The sequence below is a fragment of the Glandiceps talaboti genome, chromosome 11, assembly GCF_964340395.1.
Source record: "Glandiceps talaboti chromosome 11, keGlaTala1.1, whole genome shotgun sequence".
NCBI lineage: Eukaryota > Metazoa > Hemichordata > Enteropneusta > Spengelidae > Glandiceps > Glandiceps talaboti.
The window spans coordinates 12,670,518-12,697,565 of NC_135559.1; the positions used below are offsets into that span (position 1 = coordinate 12,670,518).

The 27,048-nt window shown below is 36.9% G+C and overlaps 1 protein-coding gene across 1 annotated transcript in view; it reads right to left on the bottom strand.

Moving 5' to 3' along the window:
- Window positions 1-27,048, bottom strand: part of LOC144441949 (F-box-like/WD repeat-containing protein TBL1XR1) — a 66,161-nt gene that overhangs the window by 9,978 nt on the left and 29,135 nt on the right. Inside the window, exons 2-9 of the mRNA XM_078131217.1 lie at window positions 12,774-12,897; window positions 11,409-11,554; window positions 9,260-9,455; window positions 8,461-8,593; window positions 5,276-5,420; window positions 4,664-4,886; window positions 2,665-2,786; window positions 1,074-1,148 (exon numbers count right to left, since the gene is read on the bottom strand). Coding sequence (XP_077987343.1) covers window positions 1,074-1,148; window positions 2,665-2,786; window positions 4,664-4,886; window positions 5,276-5,420; window positions 8,461-8,593; window positions 9,260-9,455; window positions 11,409-11,554; window positions 12,774-12,831 — 1,098 coding nt within the window. The 5' untranslated portion in view covers window positions 12,832-12,897. The remainder of the gene's footprint in view (window positions 1-1,073; window positions 1,149-2,664; window positions 2,787-4,663; window positions 4,887-5,275; window positions 5,421-8,460; window positions 8,594-9,259; window positions 9,456-11,408; window positions 11,555-12,773; window positions 12,898-27,048) is intronic.

Consider the following 27,048-nt stretch of genomic DNA (forward strand, 5'->3'; position numbering starts at 1 on the left):
CTATACTGTCAAGTCAGTATGTCAAGTCAGATAGCCAAGTCTCTGGGCTATACTGTCAAGCCAGAATGTTCAGTCAGGTAGCAAAGTTTCTAGGCTATCAACCTTCTTTCTCTTCTAAGACTGCAGTGTGTCACACTAATCTCTTTACTATTATCTCCACTGTCCAGCTATAAACTCTGCAATTATCATTCCAGACATAAACCTTTTTAAGGTTTTTATCTCTGACTGTGATGCTATAAACACTGTTAGTCATCATTGTTACAGACATAACTTGTCAGTTAGACTATAAAATGACAATAAATAATGGTGTAAAGTTCACAGTTCTTGCGTTTGATAACCGGTCAATAACATGTTGTGTGTTCACAGTTTTAGCTCCGAGTCTGAACTCTTCAGTTTTTATAGAGATGACAATCTTGTCAACATTAGCAAGTAGAAAACACCCACAACGGCTGATCTGTCAATCTAGTACAGTGCCAGCTTCACAGTTTCTATTTCAGATTCAACTTGAGACTTTTGACAGTTTCTTGGACTAAATAATATTTCTTTTATACCATCAACGACTACTATACCATGCACTAGCCATGTTCAACAAAAAATATGGAATATACACTCTGGTCGGTCTAGTCTACGTCACAGCAACGCGTGTCTATGTCACGACAACACATGTCTACATCATAAGGTGTGTTCGAAATATGAGTCAAAATGCACAAAATTGATATAACTTTCCCTGTTTCTTTTTATATTACTGATGCTGGTATAATGATGTTTTTCTCCAATATTTTTCTTCATTCAGCTGGAAAATACTCGTGACCTAAAGGTTGTCACTACTCGTCTATCGACTCATAGTAACAAGGGCCCATTGCATCACTCGTATTTTCCTTGGCTGAACAGAATAAAATATTGGGGAACAATATCTAATTATTCTTACAATTTATATTACTTTCATATATACAAATGTGTGCATGCTTCTAGTGAAAGTCTGAATGACATAGGAACTTCAAACACATAAACATGCATGTGTATACAGTGAAAGTCTAAATGACAGGTCAAAGGTCAAAGTTCGCCCTTCTTACCTTTAATGTCATGTCATCTGAACAAGATGCTAGGAGAGTACCGGATGGGTCCCACTTTATGGCATTGACTTCATTCTGTCAAAAAAAAAAAAACCACCAAAAAAAAAAACTTAATGTAGTGACTTCCAAAAACACATCACCATCATAACTGAATGGCTGCATACAACATTGGAACTTTTAAGTATCTTTACGGTAGTGAATAGAAATTATCTAGTGCCCCCCTCCCCCCCCCCCCAAAAAAAAGGGGGTACATTCACAAGACATTTGTATAACATTGTTATGTTAATTATTTTTTTTTTTTTTTTAATCATATTGGAAATCCATGACATTGAATACATGGACAGCAAGTTTACCTTGGGATTCCATTTTCTTATGTACCACAGTTTCCCATCCAATACAAGTATAGGTTTATTTGTAAATGAACACCACAGTAACGTTTTTTTTACTGTTTACTTATTCCACTTCTGGCACTCTACTTTCATTAATTACATTATGCAAATCAAATTCCAAGTTTCATTCAATTGGACTATTACATTACAACGACTAAACTGGAAGTGGTCAATAATTGACCATTTCCTCTTAACAAAGGCAACACATCCCGACAACTGTAACAGACATGCCTGACAAATTACTGATTTCAAACATGTCTACAAAACACACACACACAAGGTCATGTCAGCACAGCTTGTCCTGACTTGTTTGTGTTCAGTGTCACTGATTTATGAGGTTCACTATGTCATACTTCAGCATACATGCATGTAGAGCTATATACCTTACTGTGATCTGTACCAACGGGCGACCACAGATAACCTAAATCTACTTCGCAGACAGTGTGTCTATTGGACTTGATATGTACTGCTGTCCCTTGGTTACCCTTGATCTCACCCCCCTAACCAGTATTCACACTGTATACTAGTAGGGCTCACATAAGCCATACTTACACTATGTGTATGAATTGTCACAGAACCATGGGACTGGGACAGGAGGAACAAGCTAGGGGTGAGATCAAAGAGATCAACGCAGGATAAAAAACTAAATTCTTTTAGTTAGGCCTAACACCCCTCACCCCCTTTCAAACTAAATTGGCCAAAACTGACAGAGTTTCAGGCAGCACAATCAATTTCAAATCAGTATGTAGTAGTATGTAGTGTTATGAATACAAAGCCGGTATGGAGTAGTATGTAGTGCTATGAATATAAAACCAGTATGTAGTAGTATGTAGTGTAATGCCATGAATACAAAGCCAGTATGTAGTGCTATGAATACAATGCCATTATGTAGTAGTATGTAGTGCTATGAATACAAAGCCAGGATGTTGTGAGTAAAGAATAGTTCTTTTGTTGACACTTTACTTTATTTTAGTGCCATACATTTACTATAGCGAAAATTCTTCCATTTCTCAACTTGACAACACTTGTTTTAGAAATATTTGAATTTAGGGGTACAAACGGATCCATTAAAAGTACAATCATTTTTGTGTGCTGAGAACTACAATGGCTCACCCCCACCCCCCATTAAATATTTTAACCTACACTGAACCATTGATCTCACCCCTTAGTATCTAGGATGACTTAGATTAGAGTGTACTTACTGTGTGTCCTTGGAATGTCTTTATTGGCTTCTCCACCCCTAGCTTACACACATGTATACATTGATCTGTGGAACATGACGCAAAACTAACATTTGTCTGCCAGTCAACGTCAAGTGCAGGCGCTGCAAAATACAAAGGGGCACAGCGATATTTAATATGATCAAGTATGTAAAATCTAAAAAAGAAGATGATTTTGTTGAGATATGAATTTATCATGGATGTAATTACTTCTTAGATTATATGGAAGACCTCAAAAAAAGAAGTTGGAAATATACAATTAAAATCAATGAAGAGTTACTAAAAACAGCCAAGTGTTTTTGATCTGGGCAGCATTAGGGAAAATTTACCGGAGTTCCCTCAGGTATTTTACTGGCTTCCACATCATTGTTTTTGTTGTGAACTGTAAAAGTAAGGAAAAATCTACCCAAGAGAGTTCAAGGTCATTTTTTGACATTTACTAAGTGTTATGACCTTTCCTTAGTCTACATCTAAACATGGTAATCATCTCTTCAATAAAGAGAGATCTTGAGATTGATGCCACAGATAACACTTGACTAACTTTTCAGACACTGAATGACATGACCACCAAGTGTTCTCCCCAGGATGGCAAAGATGGTGGCTAATTTGCATATTAATTTATATATAAATAAAACAGTGATTTGCATATTGATCAGTATATAATATGCATGTCTTCAACACTGGAACAACATGTACATTGAGGATCAGCCATTTCTCTTCATGTGAAAGTATTATTATGTCATTCAAAGATTACTAAAACTCAAGGATGGTAGAATACTTTTGAAGCACGGTAGAAACCTGCCAAGCCTAGATAGCAAAGAACGGTGTTTGCACTGTGCTTTGTCTGTAGTGGAGAGAACATACATTGTAGCATGGTAGAAACCTGTCAAGCATGGCGGCCTGGATGGCAAGGCCCGTTGTTTGCACCCTATAGTGGAAACAACACTGCCACCACACTAAAAACAAACAAACAATGCAAATATTTATAATTTATGTGTTTACACGTTTAGCTTTTTTTTATTTCAATGAATTTCTCACTACTCCTAAATTATTTTCATTTCATTTTATTATCACGACACAAAAGTTGATGATAAATCATACAGAATGTGATCAGTTTCCGTTATAGAGCACAAAGGTAAATCTCAACAAAGTGTGTCTTATCTCAATTGTACCTGATTTACAACCTATGATATTTTATTGCCTTTTTTCAACTCCTAAAACCAGCCTGATTCATTGTCGGGTCAGGCCAGGTCATTGCCAGGCATCACTGTAAGTTATGACTAATGAAATACAGCCTCACAAATGATATACGGTTGTTGACTTCGTAATGTAAAGTCGATATGCTGAGTAGTAAAACAGACTACAGGATTCAGCAGTGTAGAAAAAACAGGACTTGAAATATACTATGACAGAACCCCATGACAAGTGAGTGCAAGTGTGGCGTACTTGGGGTATTTGCACGAGTGATTGCAGTGTTCTCTGCGCCCGTACTTTCATGAACGTAGAAAATACCTCAAGCACGAGTCAGGCTGGCACTAACAGTACCCCACCAACATGACAAGGGTCAATGGCAACCATGGTGTAATGTTAAGATCAAGCTGACACTTGGCTTTTACTTGGAGAGCGATTCTAGAGCTGTGCTGAAAGCAGTGTGCCCTCTCAGCCAAACCCATGTACCACTGGCTGCATACTGTTATACACAAAAATCTAGTGTTGGGTTCATATCTCTTAAGTATATGGTGACTGACAAGAAAACCATGTTTATATCATTGACCACAACAAAATTGTTTGTCTTTCATAAGTAGAAGATAGACTGACTGTAACTTGTAAGTAATTACAACACCCTACGGACAGACATGGGTACACTGACTGCAACTTGTAAGTAATTACAACACCCTACGGACAGACATGGGTACACTGACTGTAACTTGTACGTAATTACAACACCCTACAGACAAGACATAAAACAGCAGTGACTCACCTGAATGGAACGGAAATTGTTGTTTACAGTCCCCTGAGTGTGCATCCCAAATAATGGTAGTTTTGTCTACACCTGCACTAAGAATATAATTGCCTTTCTTATTCCACTTAAGGGCAAATATGGGTCCTTTATGTTGGCCTAACGTCGTCACCTGCCGTCCGTCCGTCGACCATATCCTGGCATACCCATCATAGGACCCTGTTGCTAATAATGAACCATCACTCTGGAAAACATAACACAACACAACATACTTGAGTTACATAGTTCTGGTCATTAAAAACATAACACAACACAGCATACTTGAGTTACATAGTTTTGGTCATTAAAAACATAACACAACACAACATACTTGAGTTACATAGTTCTGATCATTAAAAACATAACACAACACAACATACTTGAGTTACATAGTTCTGGTCATTAAAAACATAACACAACACAACATACCTGAGTTACATAGTTCTGGTCATTAAAAACATAACACAACACAACATGCTTGAGTTACATAGTTCTGATCATTAAATGTACATTGAAAGTGCTGTGGAAAACACAATGCAAATATCACTCATTTATTAATTATCAATATTTTCATAATTATATACTAATACTTACATTCCAATCTAATGAAGTAACATCTTTATTACTTGGTACCTCTTGTCCACCTTCCCTGATACAATGGCGTAATACTAATTGATTTGGACTAGTTGTAGTTGGGCTGTCATTTAAATTCCATATCCTAGCCGTTGAGTCCCCAGACCTGATAATGTAAACACACAAATTAAGAATTTATTTAAATTCCATATCTAAGCCGCTGAGTCCCCAGACCTGATAATGTAAACACACAAATTAAGAATTTATTTAAATTCCATATCTAAGCCGCTGAGTCCCCAGAACCAACAATGTAAATACACAAATTAAGTACTTATTCTGGATATCGTGTCCCCAGACTCCCCTGAGAAAACGAAGACAGACATATAGTATTCCTTTACAACAAATCTTGCCATGGGTAAACAGGTAGGTAGGTAGATTATCTCTATAGCCAGTTTGCCATTCAACGCAAGTTCCCTTTAAAACTCATTACATATGACAAGCCATGGGTTCTTTAGATATCGATGGCACAGATAGAGAGACAGACAGACATACATACATACATACATACATACATACATACATACATACATACATACATACAGACAGACAGACAGAGACAGACAGACTGAGAGATAGATAGACAGACAGACAGACAGACAAACAGACTAATACATGGAATCTCCTCTATCTGAATTACCAGATTTGCCTCTCTCCACTACCTGGGTTCCAAAACCCTAAAAGTAGCATAAGCGGAGTGCCTGTTCGTTTGTTATTTACTTTGTTTTTGATTATTTGTTGGGGTTTGTTTGTTGCTGTTGTTGGGTTGTTGTTTTCGGTGTTTTGTTTTTGTTTTGGTGTTGTTGTTTTTGTTTTGTTTGTTTTTTTGGGGGAAGGGGGGATTTTCTTTATATTGAAACAGAACTCAAAACCTGGTATTAGTGCATAATAGTAATCTAAGTTACTATACATACACTGCAATGTAAAAACCCACCCCTTCCAGGCCATCAACTATACATACACTGCAATGTAAAAACCCACCCCTTCCAGGCCATCAACTATACATACACTGCAATGTAAAAACCCACCCCTTCCAGGCCATCAACTATACATACACTGCAATGTAAAAACCCACCCCTTCCAGGCCATCAACTATGTTGACAACACCACAAGACTATTTTGAAGGCATGCATCAACACTAACATTATAATAGAATGGAGTTTAATGGAGGGTTTATGTAACTATTTTCACCCTTGTAAAAAAGCTCATAAACTCAGCTTGCGCCACTTTACAGGTCATTATATACAGATATGCTGTGGTGTATTACACTAAGGTACAATATAGATACACTTGTCATCTCTCTCATTATTTACATCAAGTAGTGACACCGCTGTCCAACAATGCTACATTGAACCTACTTTGACAACAGGGAACGTTACTGTAAGCCAGTTATGAGAACATTGGAGACTGATGTGAATGTACTATTAGACCATTATACATGTATCAGTACAAACCATAGCCCAGAGACTTGGCTAGCTGGCTTCACAATATCATTTGCCAGTTGAGCCACAGTGTCCAGTCAGATAGCCAAGTCTAGGCTTGCACAAGCCATAGTTATGGGAACACGGTGACTGATGTCAATGTACTATCCGACCAATTTATTAGATGTATGAGTATACGCCATAACCCAGAGACTTTGCCATCTAGCTTGACAAATAGTTCACCAATTGCACAATTATGTAGAGTCAGATAACCAATTCCCTAGGCTGTACAAGCCATAGGTATGAGAACACAGAGTTAAAGTGATGTCAATACACTTTCTTAGACCAACAGATGTATCAGTACAAACCATAGCCCAGAGACTCAGTTATAGGGTTCGACAGTCGAGTTTGCCAGTTGTACAACCATGTACAATCAGATAACCAATTCCTTAGGCTGTACAAGCCATAGTTCTGAGAACACTAGTTACAGTGATGTCAATGTACTCTCTCTTAGACCTAAACAAGTCAAAGCAGGTCAACTATGTAATCTATGGCACGCATGTCTCAGCTGTGCAGTAGTATACACAGTGTGCTATTGTGACCAATGTGTAGACATGTACACAGCTACTATATAATACAACAGTGTCAATATTATGGAACCAATGCAGTGGGTTTGTATAACGTGACATCTTGTCTATTCATGTAGCTGTCTGAACATTTTGTTCATCTGGTGAACAGTGCAAGGCTATCAAGCACTCATCTATACCGATTACCAGTGTTATTGCCAAGATTTTGGAAATGTGGTAACAAGCAAGAGACTGTGGGATGTCTAATCAAATCAACACTGAGTGTCATACCATATACCAGTAACATTTTGGTGTGAAAACCCCAGTAAAGGGGAGAGCATTCGGTAGATTTTATCAACTTATTACCCTTTCTAAATAACACTGATTATACCATGCATGAGCCAAGTTCAACAAAAAAAAATATGGAATATAGATTCCGACAATGTGTGTCTATGTCATTGGTTTTGCTGTATTTGAAATACGAGTCAAAATGCTCAAAATTGCCATTACTTCCTCGATTTTTTATACATTACTGGCGATGGCATAATTATATTATTTCTCAATATTTTTCTTCATTCAGCCCGAAAATACTCTAAGGGTTGTTACTACTCATCTAGTGACTAGGCCCCTTAGGGCAGAATGAGGAATATCTAATTATACCATGGCACAAGAAAACTACAAATACAATGCATATCTACCCTTATTGGTTTAGTGGAAAATATCACTTGGGATGTTCATAATTGCCATTCTATTCTTTGTTTAATTACACTTGTGCAGGTAAAATTACATTAATATCTCATATTTTCTGTAGTTAGCTACAATATATAATCATAACCTAAGGATTTTGCTGCTACTCATCTTTGACTCGTAGTGACAAGGCCCCTTAAGTCACTCGTATTTCCCCCTAGCCGAATATCTCATTCAATTCACATTTACATTTCATGAAATCCAGGACGAAAATAAGATCATGAAAGTGGACATGGGACCCAGTCTGAAAACTCCAGCCGTTGGACCGCTGTAATCACTCGGTGCGTGAGAGAGCGCAGTATATAAGCGAAAGGAACGCCTCGATCTTTTCAGGTGTGAAATGGGCGTGAATGCGAAAATGGGCAAGTATGAGATTGTAAATGTTATAATTGGAATTAAACAGAGCACGACTTACCCTGACGCTAGGAGATCGTTTTTTGGATTCCAGGCACAAATGAAGACTTCTGATTCATGACCTCGTAACACTGTTGCTTTACTAGGAGGAATCTCTATTCCACCGTCAACTTCCATTGCTTCTGTATGATTAGCTACACAAAAGAAGACATAGCCATCATATCTGGATTAATACATATGTACTCCTATATGGATTAACAGTCAATTTTCCTGTTCTAAAAATGCATTGCGCGAGAGAGCGTCGCTTATGTTGTTACATTTAAGTCTTGTTTTGTCTTCATTATGTTTGAAGTAACATTTTTATCAGGAAATGATGGAAAGACATGTTGACCTCTTCGATTACGAGTGATTTTATAGAACAAAGACTAAAACCTATGCTATTGTCTAAGATGTATGTAACGAGCGCTCACAAAACAACAAACTGACAGTAAACCTAACAACCAAAAAGAAATCGCGACGTGTACACTACATGGGTTTTTAATCAGATTAGGGTGTACTACAGGGCTTGAAATTAACTTTTTCTTTGGAAGTCCTAGTGGGCTACCAATTTCAGAAAGTGGTAGTCCAAAGATGGTGACCAATAGCCCCACATTCCTGAAAACAGAGTTCCTCTATTCACAATATGATTATTAAAATACTTTCATTTCCATAAATATGCCATCCTTTAAATTACTGCATAATCAGTGGTACATTGCAAATTATGGTGACAAGAATTGGTAGTCTGTGGACACGGGACTACTGTTAACTTTGAGCCCTGTACTACTGTAACAATGGGTTGTCATCCTGTGACTACTTCTTACCTTGTATTGAATTTACCATTGTGTCGTCTCCATTTGCATTAGAGCCGTCTACTTTACTTGTATCGTTTTGTTGAGGTGCTGCTACTAAGGCAGCTTGTGCTTTAATTTCAGCTTTCTTGGATGAAATCACATCTGGCATGACGGCATCTACAAGTGACAATGACTCCAATGCTCTGTTGTCGATCACTGTACCGTCCTATCAAAAAAAAAAAAAAAAAAAAAAATTCCAATATGACAACTTTCAAATATACCAAAAACAATCAAATTAAATGGTTTACTTCAGTCACAACTTATTTCACTGTACTGGCCTTTCAAAAAACAATAAAATTACGATAACTTTTTAACAATGTGACAACTTCTTTCAAATATACCATCCAACCAACCAACCAACCAACCAACAAACAAACCAACAAACAAACAAACCAGATGGTTTATTTCACTGTGAGTGTAATTTAACGTGACCCTTTTATTTCAATCCTACAAAATTAAACAGAAAACTTTACTATATTCTTTATAACTGATCCCTGACAGAACTTTGGTAATATCATCCTGACCAAACTTATGCCATAGACAAACCAAAAATATGGAATTTATATGTATACCCTTTACCCTGGTCATTCTATGGCACAACAACGCGTGTCTACATCACTGGTTCTGTCGCGTTCAAAATTTGAGTCAAACTGTTCAAAATTACCATTACTTTCCCTAATTTTTCTTTCATATTACTGGTGGTGGTATAATTATTCTCCAATATTTTTCTTCATTCAGCCACTATGATAACAGACCTAAGGGGTTTTGTCACTACACATTGACAAAGCCTCCTTAGGTCACTCATATTTTTCTTGGCTGAAGGAAGAAAAATTTGGGGGGAATTACATCTAATTATTTCTTTAAAAAAAAACAGCATTCCATGTTTTGAAATCCTTGCCATTACAGTAGAAATAGAGAGATGCAGGCAATATGGTACTTAGTAATTATCTCAATTCAAATAAATCAGGTAGTCATAGCAACCCATTTTTTTAAAAAACAGAACGTGACAATTCTGAGTTCCTGGACATTACTGAATAAACACAGAGATGAAGGCAATATGGCACATCAGATCATTTGAGTCAATTAAGAAGTTTAAAATTCCTATCTCTTATAGTATAGACCGAGAGATGAAGGCAATAAGGCACATAGTAATATCATTCTGTCTGACTTCATATGGTAGTAAAATGAACAATTATCAATTTTCTGACTTCGTGACACCATTATGAGTTCCCAGCCATCAAATACAAAGGCAAGGCAAGGCAAGACGATTCATTTAGAGTTCCCTGCGTTCAAAGTACAAACATCATGGTGATGAAGGCAATATCGCACCCAATACACCTCTAGGCATAGATATCAGCAGTGATAGTACAAGGTACAATATTCAGATCGTAATTATAGTGTAAAACTAGCGATAAGTCATCCCATGGTTTATTTGATCTCAGATTTGATAAAAGAAACGTATTGAAATCATAGCCTTTGTGTCAATGACAGTTTTTCTTTGAAGGAAATACATGATAAGCTTTATCTGCAACTTGTACAATCTAATGAAGTGTTTATTACTACCATTTAACATTGAGTGACATTCAGGCTTTTTTCTTACATAGTGTCACTTTCATCAAACAAAGTCATTTAGGGACGATGGCACACTGTCATTAAAGCTCAATAAACACACATACAGAACTCAGACTAATGTTACTTATATAGGCTTCACACACAAACAGAAATTGCAGCTAACATTATTTCTATGGGCTTCACACACGTACAGAACTTACAGCTAACGTTATTTCTATGGCCTTTACACACACACACACACACACACACACACATTACAGCTAACATTATATCTATGGGGTTCACACATGTACACATATTACAGCTAACATTCTATCTATGGGCTTCACACACGTACAGATATTACAGCTAACATTATTGCTATGGGCTTCACACACATACAGACATTAAAGCTAACAATATTTCTATGGACTTCACACACACACACACATTACAGCTAACATTATATCTATGGGGTTCACACATGTACAGATATTACAGCTAACATTCTATCTATGGGCTTCACACATTATAGATATTAAAAGGGTACAGGTGGACATAAACTTACCTCATTGATGCTGATTTCAGCTTCAACATATTGAAGACCTTTTTGGATAATTGAAATGAGTGCAGCAGGTGGTACTAGAGCACCATTAATATTGGATTGACTAATATGACTTTCTATGCCAAATGTAAATGCCGAATGTGAAAAACCTACAAAAATAAACAACAAATAAAATGAAGTCAGAGACAGATTGTGAATTCTAACATATGATTAGCTATGCCAAATGTAAATGGAATGTGCAAACTTGTTATGTACACAAAGTTAGAGTTCTATTGTAAATGGGTTGTCAAGCTTAGCACAGACTAGTAGAAATAGAACAACATTCTCACATCGAGTGGAAATCTGTGATAGCATCCCTAATCCTAAAATATGCCAACGGTATTAAAAACAAAATACTGTATAGGACAGTCATTCCATTTCTCTTGTCAAGCACCATATGTTGGCAGCTTAAATACTTCACTAGATACTTGTCCTTCTGGATAGAGTATTATCCAACCACAGCTGTTCTTTTATTTTGGATATGAGGTCAATCTAAGCTACCTAGATATGTTATATCTTATTTCTCTCCACGCATATATTTTAAAAAAAAATAAAGACAAAACAATTTTACAGTAAAAATGATAATTCCTGCTTGGTTTTGTTCTTGTGAACATAAATATTTGTTTGTTTGGGTGGATGGATGGATGGATGGATGGATGGATGGGAGGACAGAAGATAATAAATAATAATAATAATGATAATAATAATAATGTTGGTTTTCATAAAGCGATTCCCACTCTGTGTTCAAACAGCTTTTACAACTATTAGTTACCCCTGACATGGATCTATCGTGGCACAATGACCTTTTACTTCCTCAACTCCATGGGGAGCATACAATCCATTGCAGCCTTTATAAACGCATAGGATTAAAGCATTCACATTTCTACCTCTATCCTACCAGGTCTCCAATTATACAGCTGGGTTGACTGAGGCACAATCGTGGTTCAAATCTTGCCCAAGGATTTAGTCATCCAGAAACAAACAGCAGTAATGGGGCTCGAACCTGCAACCTGCAGATTCCTAGCCAGCCACTCTAACCATTCACCCACAATGATTTCAAAAATCTGTGTGTGTGTGTGTGTGTGTGTATGTGTGTATGTGTGTGTATGTATGTATGTATGCATATATCTATCTATGTACGTACATACGTATATGTGTATGTATGTACATGTATGTATGCAAGCATGCGTGTTGGTCTGTCAGCCAGCCAGACAGTCGATTAGTCTATCAAATCAACCATATTACATAGTATTCCTATGAGAAAACTTACAAATTCACCAAAAACCAACCAGTCAGTGGTGATTACATCACTATAAGGTACAAGCTTACCTGACTCTTGAAGGTACCTATACACCAAGAAATTGACCTCATCACTGCTGATACTCATCGTTGTTTATACTTAAACCCAATCATAAGGACACTAACCATGTACCACAAAATAGAACTCACAAATCTGAAAAATACAACAGACAGAAATAACAGTGGTTATATTGAGGCAAAAAATAGTTTGGAAATTATGTCATACATTTTAGATGTCTCAGTAAACAGTACAAGGTAAATATAGATATTGCTAATGTTACGCACGTATGTGTGTGTGTATGTATGTATGTATGTATGTATGTATGTATGTATGTATGTATGTATGTATGTATGTATGTACGTACGTACGTATGTATGTATGTACGTACGTACGTATGTATGTATGTATGTATGTATGTATGTATGTATGTATGTATGTATGTGTAAGATAAATATGATAAAATATGTGACCCACATCACATAAACAGACATCACAGAGTAACACACTGGAAAGGTCAGAGGTGAAAGTTGAGTGACACTGATACTCGCAATTTATGCAATGTATTACATTTAGAGCAATAGTTGGCAACAATGAGGTGTAAATCTACTCTATTGGCAAGTCAATCATTACAAGCCATTACAGGCAAACCAGAAGTAATCAATGTCAGATTTTTTTTTTGAGTCTCTGATTCCAGAGAGTTCATCAGTCTTTGACATTTAATCAATCTTACTAACAACACCTGAGACTCCTCCAAACAAAATGATTGATTTTCTTGTCGTCTTACAATTGCTAAATGCTAAAGGTGAGATCAGATGTTCATAGGAACGATTGTTACTATCTAACAGATTAGATACGCACACTTCCAGAAAATGAACTTTTGTAACGGCTAACGAAATGCCCGTCGCATTGAATTACTGAAGCTGGCTGTTATTATACACAGCGAGTATCTTCAAGAGTACCTCGTAACATAACTGAGACAATGTTGAAAATTTTACGAGTTACACTCATGCACTTCATACAATGTATGTTTATATCACGAACAGCTAACCAAATGTCACAATACTGAATTACTGAAGCTGGCTATTTATACAACAAATTTTGTAACGCATAACTTGAAAATCAATGTGACAATGTTGCAAATTTAATTGATTACTCAGATTAGATCTATGCAGTTTATAAAAGGTATGTCTATATTGCTAACAGCAAACACATTGTTATAATATTTACATTGAATATATAGCATGGATGCTAATTTGGTAGTCTAAATACTATGTTTAGTAGTCAATGTGTCCTGGACTACTGCTAATTTGGTAATCTAGATACAATGTTTAGTAGTCTATGTACCCTGGACTACTGCTAATTTAGTAGTCTAGATACAATGTTTAGTAGTCTATGTGTCCTGGACTACTGCTAATTTGGTAGTCTAGATACAATGTTTAGTAGTCTATGTGTCCTGGACTACTGCTAATTTGGTAGTCTAGATACAATGTTTAGTAGTCTATGTGTCCTGGACTACTGCTAATTTGGTAGTCTAGATACAATGTTTAGTAGTCTATGTGTCCTGGAATACTGCTAATTTGATAGCATAGATACAATGTTTAGCAGTCTATGTGTCCTGGACTACTGCTAATTTGGTAGTCTAGATACAATGTTTAGTAGTCTATATGTCCTGGACTACTGCTAATTTGGTAGTCTAGATACAAAGTTTAGTAGTCTATATGTCCTGGACTACTGCTAATTTAGTAGTCTAGATACAATGTTTATAAGTCTATGTGTCCTGGACTACTGCTAATTTGGTAGTCTAGATACAATGTTTAGTAGTCTATATGTCCTGGACTACTGCTAATTTGGTAGTCTAGATACAATGTTTAGTAGTCTATATGTCCTGGACTACTGCTAATTTGGTAGTCTAGATACAATGTTTAGTAGTCTATGTGTCCTGGACTATTGATATTTAGTTGTCTATGTACCCTGCACTAATTCTGAGCCATGCTATGATATCAAATGGTTTAGTTTCTTCATATCTATAGTGGACCCTGGACAAGGAAACGAAGCCTTTTTATGTTTGACCTTTAAGAGTCTGAATGTTTCATATTTCTCAGAAAGAACATTTTATTTGCGTGGGTTGAACAACTGACGTAGTAGTCCACCTTGTCATATTCACTAACACTGTACATGGCTGCTCTGCATGATTTGCTGGAAGGATATTACAAAGATGAAATGAGGCTTGTATTATTGTTACAAAGTGGTAAATATCAAATCTACCTAGGTCCCCAGATATTTTTCACATGAAGGAAATTTAAGTTACAAGATATAGAAATATATGCAGACCCCATCCCACCTGTATAAACAAGAACACTGTGGTATGTTTTCACATCAGTGCTACTACATGTATCTGTAGCATCAAATCTCAAGAGATAATTCGACAGCCGAGGGTAGAACTATACAATTTTTCTACCACCTACATGATGTCTAATAGCTATAGTCTACTTTAGTAGTAGTACGAAAGCATTATGTGAATTAGTCAGCTTTCCATCAAATAATTCCTGAAAGGGCTAGAACATTACAGGTATGTTAGGACTAGTAATCTAGTATACATTTCATATCTGTCAAGGTCAATACCCTCACATAAATTAACCTTAAGTCTGTCATTTACCATCAAATTTTCGGATGTCTCCTACTAAATTACTATAGACATTTTCCAACCATGTTAAATTCTATAATTTACTGAGATCTAACAACATTTTACAACCTGTTATACTGTTTTGTTTTTCATTAAGTTATGTAATTGTCATCAACAAATAAACAATCTATACATCAATGCTATTATCTCTTCCTTACACTTGACCTGAAGAAGGTTAATGTGACATAAATGCACCTAAAAGTTAAAACTATGGTACAGAGAGACCTCAATATTATTTATATTACGCCATCATGAGCCAGGTTCAACAAAAAATATGAGCCAGGGTCAACAAAAAATATGGAATATATACTCCAGTCATTCTATGTCATGACAACACATGTTGCCCCCATCCCTGTTTACACTGTGTATACATACATGTATATTGAATTTTTAAAATCACTGAAAATCAACATTTCAGCTGTACTATTTGTTCAACTGATTTTCTTCAACGTATAGTTATTTGTATACAATCCTACACTAATTAATTTTCCATAATTTTCACGTAATCACAGGGTACAATCTACATCATGAAGCAAGCCCCAACTGTTATGTAACGAAAAAATTATGAAATTATAAACGCATGATATAACAATGCTACCTGAAAGTCTAGATGAGAAAGACAAATAATTCCACAGAGAGTATGGATTACCTAGCGTACACACTGATCGGCCATTCATGCATAATACATGTACAATATATATTGGCATGTTACCTGTAATATCATGTTAGGTACTTGATGATATGTACACTGTGTATCTACAGGGACTCACAAATGTGTCTATTCTAGCCCAGCTGCCAGCAACCATAAATCAATTATAACACCCTGTCACATGACCAGGACCCAGAATGAGATTTTCATCTGTGCATGTTTTGACAGGTTATTTACTAGTCGCAGTGCGTTGACCTCATTTCAGTCATTTGGACTCGCTCATTCACACACAGGGGTGGGTAGGCTTTGCGACCTTGGCATGCAAGGTGGGGTGATTGTTTTCAATATTGGAAAGGTTAGTCTTCGCTCTTCACACCCCTGAAATTCATAGATCAGTGGTCGTGCAGACCCTGTTTGATTAATAACAACTCAGGTTACTAAATATTGTAAACATAATATTTACCAATTCTGCTCCATTTACACAGTAATATTTGTCAGGTCTTCAAAGTATGTATGGGTAAACAACGAGATGGATATTTTTCACAGAAGTACATTTGGAGTCCCACGGTTCGCCGAGTGCCTACACGTAATTGCAATTTTACTAGTCATGTTAACCTGTCCTATTTGCAAGACAATCTGTACGCTAAGCAGTAGGTTGTAAAATTTTAATGAAATCTACCATCTTCCTTGGAATATAATACATTCACAGTTCTTATGTTAAAGGGGTTTATGTTTCAATCATGGGTCTTTACATTAGTTTTACCTTAATAATGATAATACCATGCATAAGCCAAAAATATGGAATGTATACCCTGGTCGTTCTACGTCATGGCAACGCACGTCTACGTCACTGCTTCTGCTGTTCTGTGTTCAAAATACAAGTCAAAACCTTTGTGTACACTCTTCTAATCACTGGACATAATCCAACTGACTACAAGGAGGGTACACAATGGACACACCTTTCAAATACAGTAGTACTATTTTCAGAAACCACCTCAGGCAGTACCTGCCACAAGAATACAAGTCTTCTACAGTCGTTTACTCAAAACAGAATGCAGATATACAGCCACAAAACAATGCATCAAATCATGTACTAATCTAGTTCATTTTACTATTGGCGTTTTCCCATCGCCTGAGAACAGTTTAGAGTAAATAGCTACAGAACAATATCTAATGCTTGGTTTTTGTTCCCCTTTATTTCCAGACACACAGGACACGGTAGTCTAGTTCCTATACAGTATAGTTACCATTGACACATCCACTCACAGAGGTACTCACTCACGGGTACTTCACTGATTTAGTTAGAAACCATATTGGCACCTAGACTAAGGGCATGGAGACCCCCAACAACATAAATCATAAGTATATATCAAATACTTTATACATTGAACACACCTTTTCTGATTTTGATAAATCACACACGTGTTCACTTCTATGAATTTCAAACCACGCTCTGTATCTAACAATGCTCTCTTTCAACATGAAGTGATTTTTCATTTTCACACCATTTAGTGCAAACTTCACCAATTGCTTTTCACAATCATGTCATCCTTCCAACAACAAAACACCTGCAAGTTGTACAGACCTTCCCCTTCTACTGCAAAACACCTACATGTTAAACAGACCTTCCCCCTTCAAACCACAAAACACCTACAAGTTGTACAAACCTTCCCCTTCTACTGGTACTACAATACAACAAAATGAAAAAATATGGACAACGAATTGAAAACATATGGACCAAGTGTTCAAAGGCTTTAGCCAATGATTTCAGTTAAAATCTGCTCCAGATTTTAAAACTAAGTACTTTGTCAGTAAAAGCTTGTATTTGCACAAAAACTGTAACAACCTGGCAACAACAAACTGCTGATAGATTAAAAAATGATGAGGTAGAATATATATTTCAAACACCCAGTTTGAAAAAAAGATTAATCCGCTTTCCACCAGGAAGGAATTTTTTTTGTACACACAAAATAATTTGGGAAAAACGGGATCAACATTTAGATATAAAAACAGTTATTTGGCCAAGTTATAGAAAAAGTTGGTCTAGAAAACAAGAATGATTCCTATGTAATCCTCGTCTTCACTGGTATGATATCATTAATACGAGGTCCTTTGAATCCCTGGACTTTAAATGTGTAATGCAATAACAATATTACCTACAAGTGGTTAGTATATGCCTCTTGATAAGCTTACATGTGTAATGCAATAACAATATTACCTGGGAGTGGTTAGTGTATGTATGCCTCTTGATAAGCGGTGAACGTTTGCCGTACCTTCTTTTTACGTACAACTGCTGACATCAGACAGTGGACAAACAGAACTTGTCACAAACTCAGAAAAGTAAACAAATGATTTGAATTAATAACACTTGGCTCGGCATGTTGGAATAAGCACAGATTTGTACACACCATGGTTTGGTAAGAACAGTTTTATGGCCTCTTTATGTGTACATGAAATGTCAGGATGACTGGAAGTTTATTTGCGAACATGAACTATCAATATGTAAATGGCCATAAAACTGTTCTATCAAATGACTGAATGTAGTAGTAATACAAGTCTTTGTGTTGTGCCAAGTGTTATTAATCCAATTCAGCAATTACTTTCCGTGTTTGTAACAAGTTCTGGTCGTCCACGGCGTGATGTCAGTAGTTGTAATAAAATCCGAGGTGGAAGAACAAACCTTGGACACGTAATATTTTCAGATACGAATTTGCATGTTTTAGTAGTAAAATTCTATTTCTCATTACGACAACAATGCCGCTTAATTTTCCAATAACACTGGAAGTGAAATGTTTCCTTTCCAGACTGGAAGTGTATCGTTTCCTTTCCAGACAAAGTTTCAGACGGCACAATTACAATCTCTCTCTAATGCGTTTATTGTTCGGTTCACAGAATGCTATTCTAACTGTAGTCAATGAAAGTATTACATAACTACAATAGCAAGTAATATCACTTTAAAGATCATTATGGCACAACCGAAGTAATTAATAACAATATTACATTATACATCTACTCTAGCCTTTTATTATGCAAAACATTAATAAATTTAGTTGTGTGTGTGTGTGCGTCATCGTCCAAACAAAAAGTAATTAATACGAATATAACATTTTATGTCCACTCTAGCCTTTTATTATGCAAATACTTAGAAACAAGCATTTTTTTTGGTGTGCCTGAATGGTCCCGCTTCACCCATGCAAAGAATTGTTTATGTTGGAAGTCTTTTTATAACTCTTGTTTTGTATTTTAGACAAAAAAGACAGTAACATGCCTAATATTACCATCACAATGGAAAACTAACAATTAAAATGCCTCACACTGTGCCAGCATCAATGCTTGGACTGGGGAGTTTCATCCATAAAAAACATGTTTTTATTTTTCAATGTCGACTTCTAAAGATTAGTAGAAAGAAAAATGTATGTTACATGAATTTCATACCTAGGTGTTACAGTGACCACATGGATGAGGATTGGGTATTTATTTTGAATTTTTTAATTTATGAAACAATTTTATCGTGGCTTCCTACTTGAAAAATCAATGTGAAAAAAACATATTCCAAGTCCTTGTTCATAACTGCAAAAAATTAATAAATGTGTAAAATGTTTGTCATCGTACGTACCAAGTCCTGCAAGTATACATGTCCTGTAAGCCTAACCCTGTTTCTATAGGCAAACAACCATCCTAACTATAGACTACAGACTTGGCTATCTGACGTACAGACAACTGACATTTTCAAGTCATATAGCCAAGTCCTTGGGCTACCTTTAACTACCACCTGAGTAAGTAAGAGCTACACTGTAGGATAATCACAAGCCCTTCTACATGAATACATGTGTTAAAAGCCTAATCCTGCTTATATGGGTGAGAGACTCTCGAACTGTTGCACAAGGACATTTACGTGTACATTTCCCTGTGAAAACGTGCATGTCCTGAAACCCTGGACAAGAAACTTGTCGTGGTCACTGTCATAGAACAAATATTCAGTGATGGCAAAGACAAGTCTGTGGGCTAAGAAACCCTGTGACTTACAGGACACCTACAAGTGAACTTCTCTAAATCCTTTCTAATATCCTGAACTTGAGTGTATATATATATACGAGTGTAGCCCTGAGAGTTGATTTGGCGTCACCATCTCACGATACACCAGAGAGCTGCTTGAGATAGTAACCTAACACAAAGACAAGTCTGTGGGCTATGAAACCCTGACTTACAGGACACCTACAACTTGTACAAGTGAACTTCTAAATCCCTTCTAATATCCTGAACTTGAGTGTACATATACGAGTGTAGCCCTGAGAGTTGATTGGGTGTCACCATCTCAAGATACACCAGAGAGCTGCTTGAGATAGTAACCTAACACAAAGACAAGTCTCTGAGCTTGCACGAGTGTACATAATTCAATAAGCTTAACCATCCTACATGTACTTGAGATAGAAGCTAGTGGCACCTGAAATACGGAAGGTTGGCGACAACTAATGAAAGAAGGTATTGGTGCTGTGAATTCACATCGTCAATATCTACTGTAGGCACTAATAGCTTAGAATCCAGTCACATGGGCTTTATGTTCTTGCTGTTCCCCTACCACGCCTGGCATTTTGCCATAACAATCGTATATATCAACTCTAAAATTAGATTATGATTTCCCCAGTGTCATTGAATACTGGTAATCATGTATAATCATGTGAACAGCTCAAGCCTCCAAGTTGGTTCTAATCACGTTCTGATTCTAAGTCATCTCACAGTGAGAAGAATTAAAAACCAAACAAGAATCTATGCCAATTTTCTGGCTGTACTTTCATAGGTCGTTAGCAAAATGTCACGTGTCGTAGGGAAAAAGCGAAAGTAAAATGATCGAATGAATGGATTCTTGTTATAGGCTAGCTGAAGGCACCAAGGTCACAGACACCACAACAACCTCATACAGTATTTCACTTTCCTCATAATAGTGAAAGTAATTTGATCACCAGCTTGTCAAGTTGAATTCAAGGTCTTGATTTTCGTGTAAAACTGTAAACGTGTCTTCGGTGTTCTTTGACACTTAAACTTCTCTAATTTCAGTTCATATTTACATTAATTTTTAATTTCAGTGCATGTATTACACACTTGACATATCTAATTTCAATTCATATTTACATTAATTTTTAATTTCAGTGCATGTATACGCACTTGACACATCTAATTTCAGTTCAGTTTACATTAATTTTTAATTTCAGTGCATGTATACACACTTGACATATCTCAAAATCATTTCAATAATTTATGCATATGTGAATAATGTATAAGTTGCCTGTATATATGTATGATCCATTCCATCTCAAAATACAGGGTGTGGCATCGTAAGTACTACATTTGTATACACCAATTTATATAGAATTCGATGGTTGCATTCTGAAGATACCACCTGCAACTATCAAACATCCTTATTTATGCAAATGATTTATTTAATATTCATGGCTTGTTTACCAAAGCCTAACTACATGTAGTTCTCTGCAAATTTCACTTCAAACTAGCAAGAGGTTCTTGAGATATTGATGAGACACACAAACAGACTGACAGACAGACAGACAGACAGACAGACAGACAGACATATGCACAGTCTCCCTCAGTCTGTAAGGTATGCCGTGATGGTGCGCCCTCACACAGGTTAACCCCCTCCCACAGAATGGCACGACATATCTGAGTCTAAGTCTCCCTTTGGAACTAAAAATGCACAATTTACAGATACAGTATCATAATTTTGAAGATCCATAATGCTATAGTTTGCATGCACAACATACCACAAAACCTTTTATGATGAAAAGAGCAATTACGTTTTGCTCCAGGGGTTCTGTACCTTGGCATGAATATTACCAACAACCACAAAAAAAAATGTTATTTCAAGAAAAACAGATTTTCCTTTAAATATCATTCATAGTTATAACAACATGGTAGGCCAAAAGATTGATCTTCATAAGTAACGGAAGAAGTAGGATTTATACGTGATAAATAATACCGTGCCTCTAGCTATCATTGATCACATGCATTATCTCCATCATTCATCACGAAGCAGTCTGTCGACATTTCTAGGGTACGTTATCTTGATATAATTCTTTGTCATGTGACATTGTGAACATTGATTTAGACATCCGTGATTGTGATAGAAAGGTACACGGTCTCAGAAATGAATTCAATTAATCAGAGTATATCAATGTAATAAATGTCACCATGGTAACGAGACGTGTATTCTGAGTGAAGGGGTTCATGGCGTGCTCTTATTTGATTTATATTCTATTAGTTCTAGCTCTCCAGGGGAATACTGAGCTGCTTTAGTATGAGAGTCACGGCCTAGAGACTTGGTGAACAGTGAATAATCACAAGAATATGACTAGCATACAGATGACACTTTTTTTTTACCAATCGTAGGCATGAAAAGTAAGACTATGATTCTGTACAAAAGATGAAGAAAGACTGCCTAGTGCTAAAGGAAGAAAGATTTTTTCACCTCTGGTCATAACAGTAGACAGGAATGTTCCATTTTCTTTTGGTGAATCATTTTTCATATATCTGTTGGGAATAAAGATCGTGTCAGGAAGTACAAATCTGGGAAAGCTTACCCCCCCTCCTATACATTATGATATAGGGTATAAAAATCTGGTAGGAGGATGTACATAATCCCCTACAAAAAACTGTGACAGAAGCTTTACCTGACTGCCCTCCCCCAGTTACACATGGTACAGGGTTATCCCCAAACATGTTACAAAGTATGAAAATCTGTGAAAGCTTGTCACACTGCCCTCTTCTCGTTACAGGGCTAACCCCCTCCCCCCTCCCCCCCTCCACCATCCATATAATACAAGGTATGAACCTCTATGGCACTGCTGTATACATAAAAGGTTCATCTTGATCAGAATTGGGATTACAAACACGCGACTAACAATGGGTGAATAACATATATGGCACTAGATATAGCACAAGTATTTTTTCACCTGGTTACCGGATATGAATATATGAATCATGCTGGCACGGTTGCAATACAAAGTCTCCATTGTCTGCAGTGAAGTTGACCTTTGACCTTTCTCTTCAATATATTGTACATTCTTTCCTATACCTTCATTACAACTAGCATGTTCCCACATCTGACGTATCTACAAGTCAATATTCCCATCTCATTCCAAATACGCATACTATTTTTAGTACAACTAAAGGGCTTCCATTATATTAATAGTATGTGAATTTCTTCCCCTGTAACATACAACACACATTTCTTTTTGCCGATGCGAGCTCTCAATAGACCTGAAGAATAAACAGCACCCTCTAGTGATAAATTGCAGAAATGTTAAGAGTTGGCGAAATGCGGTCCAGAATTTCTACCAGCCAATTCTCTGAAACACTATAAGCGCTCTTTCCCATCCATGACTCAGCATAGCCCAGAGACTTGGCTCATATGCAGATCTTTTCAGCTTTCAACTTTTTCACGTCTAAAATAATATATACATCCGTGTGTGCATATAATCGAATAGAAATAATAAACATGTATTTATATTTTGATGACCTGGTAGTTCGTACTTTGCAACGCTGAGTCCACTACACAAATATCTAAGGTAGATCCAGCTGTTTGATATTTCAATAACATTCCACACAAACATTCCACACTTAAAATAAATACCAGAGTTGAAAATACTGGTACAATATTTTCAGTTGATTTTTGTAATTGTAAATTCCTGTCATGACAAAATATAATAGGGTTATGAGACCAGCTGGTACATATGAAGTCAGTCTGTGTTGTAGTGGAAACAGGTGGGGGGCAAGACTAAACAACACTGGACCAAATACATTTATCGTAATATTGTGTGATTTGGTATACATGTACCCATACCATCATGTTGTTGTAGTCTTGGTTACCCAGACTCTCACCACTGGGAGCGCTGCCTACGAGACCTCCCCAAGCGAGAGTCTGGAGAAACGAGATTCCAACTCTTCCGTGCAGGAAGTAGCTTCTAGAGCAGTGCATGCTGGGGAATATTTCACATCCAACATTGTAGACTTAATGATTTAGGTAATTTCGCAAAAAGTTATCACTTCTCGACTGAAGAAATTTACTGTGGGACTCCTGGTACAGGGTAGTTGAAACGTGGTTTCCTCAGACACTCGTCTGGGTGTTCTCACAGAAGAGCTCTCAGCGGTGAGTCTGGGTAACCAACACCAGTTGTTGCATCAGATACGAACATTCAGGACAGTGTGTGTGCACTGTGTGTGCATGCACGCGCACTCACGCAGGGGTTCAAGGAACTGGAGAGACAAATCTAGAGGCTATTGATGGATTTGAAGATCTGTCATGTGAGAAGAGATTTGATGCCATGGATAGCCTCTCAAAGACTAGGTTGAGGGGGCAAAAAAAGAGTATGTACATATGATCGAACTCAAGACACCTGTATTTGGCTACACTATACCACTGAAATAGTTTGGTTACTTTTAACCACTCTCTTCCACAAACTGTGTAGTACAATACAGTAAGGGGAGGGGGGGGGGGTGTGTCTTACTTGTCATTTGCCAAGAACTGGTTTTAGAACCCATAGAGAACTACACAATCACAAAGTGGAGACTGAGGAGTGAAGTGCACAGGGAGCAGCTTTCCTGCCTACCCAAATTTGTGCCATATTTCCAACAATATTGCTTTGTTCTTCAGTCAAAAAGTGTGGCATCTATTAACAACACTTCAGATGTTTTAAGTATGGGTGCAAGGATATGAAGGGTATCTGTCCTCTAGTGTATTTTAAATTGACAGACATATCACCCCTCCTGATTTCACAGTTCAGGGTTCTAGGTTGAAATTTCAGTCAACTCATCAATCATTCCACGGCCAGTCACATGTGTAACTTAATTATATTGAACAAGTTCCACATTACTGGTATCATGTACCACAGTGTGTATAACGTCTAGCCTACATTCCAAGCCCCTAACACAATCACATGTATTGACAAAATGTTACCTACAGTACACTGGCGCTTGCAGCCAGTCACTGCACAACAGTGGCCCATGAATGACCTCAATAACCACCACACCCATAACCATGAAAAGTAGGCTCTTTATTGATATACACGTCGGCTGCAATCAAAACCCAGTGTTTTGTTAAGTTTCAAAGCTGGCGAGACATGTAATACTGGTTACTTAGATATTACTCCCTAATACTTTTCTTCAGTCAGCCAAGGAAAATACGAGTGACCTAAGGGGTCTTTGTCACTACGAGTTGCCAGATGAATAGTGACAACCCTTAGGTCACGAGTATTTTCTGGCTGAATGAAGAAAAATATTGAAGAATAACATAAGTATACCAGCGTCAGTAATATCAAAGAAAATTTAGGAAAGTGATGGCAATTTTGAACATTTTGACTTGTATTTCGAAAACAAAACAAAAACAGCGACGTAGACACACGCTGTCATGACATAAACACGCATTGTTGTGACGTACAGAGTATATATTCCATATTTTTTGTTCTAATTAGTTTGTCCATGGTATAATTTATATAATCAACAAAAAAAGAGAACATGGCAGGAACAGATGATCAGTTTCCAGCTACAATTATTCTCTGTCTTTATAGCTTGTTATAAACAATAAAACAACAATGACTTATCGCTCTCAATTTCACATAGGTACCAATAATTGCCTACCTGTATGCAAATGAGCACACAAGGATTCCATGTACACAATATGAAGTACTATAATTGTAAACCTAGATATTTCTGCAACTAGTACTAGAAAGTTTTGCAATTTTATAGTTTTCAGTAAGTTCTCAAGGACTAATTCGTACTAATTACCAGAGTGGTATATTGTGTTCATGTACATGAGGCACTTTAGTATTTGACACGTTTGTTTTCAAGCGAAAAATGCTAAACAAGTCAAACCAGTCAGTAAGTGGAGTCAAGACGTTCTCTGGACTATATTTAACCCTTTCACCACCGATTCCCTCAATTGAGGGAACGCGCTAGGGCGCCCACCGATTCCCTCAATTGAGGGAACGCCAGAGTTCATTCACCTACCTCGCCGTTATGCCGTTAAACGGCAGCTATTGCTGCAAAAATTGCTGCCATAACTAGTTCCACACATGCGTATTAGCCTTGTTTATCTACACTGCCATTTTGAAAGCATGACAGTGAACGATATCAGGAGTACGATCCAAATGACGAGCGATCGTAATTTTATGTGCGTTTTTCGCTCACAAAATCGAATTTCAACATGGCGGAAGTAATTAACGGCTCTCATAACATGGTCTACGATATAAATTATGTCACTATCTTTGGATATTTCGACAGAATTTGACTCGAAATACATCGTTGAATACAAGTCTTTAGGTATGGGAACACGTTGTACTTGTGTGTAAGCATCAAATTCCCGCTAAGGCCGTGTGAGCTGCCGACGGCAGTTTATGGTTGAATTTTTGAATGTCGTTCAAATTTACGCAATCTTGTGACCGTGCCGACGCCCATGCTAACGTTCCAGGGGTAATTTTTGGCTATATCATGGATTATTTTGGTTTTATTTCTTTTTGTTACGGCTCAATAATGACTTGTATTTGTATTAGCTCACTGTGTAGAGGTCAGTGGAGGGAAACTTACGCTTGATGTTGGCGATTTTCCGATCGGATTTTTTACGTGCGTTTTTCAATGTAAAATTCAAATTTCAACATCGGCGAAGCAAAATCTGTCTCCCCTAACATCGTTTGCAATGTAAATAAAGGTGCTTTTCGTAGAAATTTCCACTCAATTTTACTATGAATACGATGTTTTATACAAGGAGATGGCTGAGTGGACTCGATGCAGTATATGGAAGGATCAGATTATCGCAACGTAACTTCAAAGTCCCGACTGCATATTTGCTTTTGTGGGTAAGCATGTCGGCAAAAAGCGCCACTTTGTCGTCCCGATTCGGACTCGTATACTACCAACTTGTGGGCATTTTTTACTGATTTTGAGCATAAATTTGGTGATAATTTTTTGT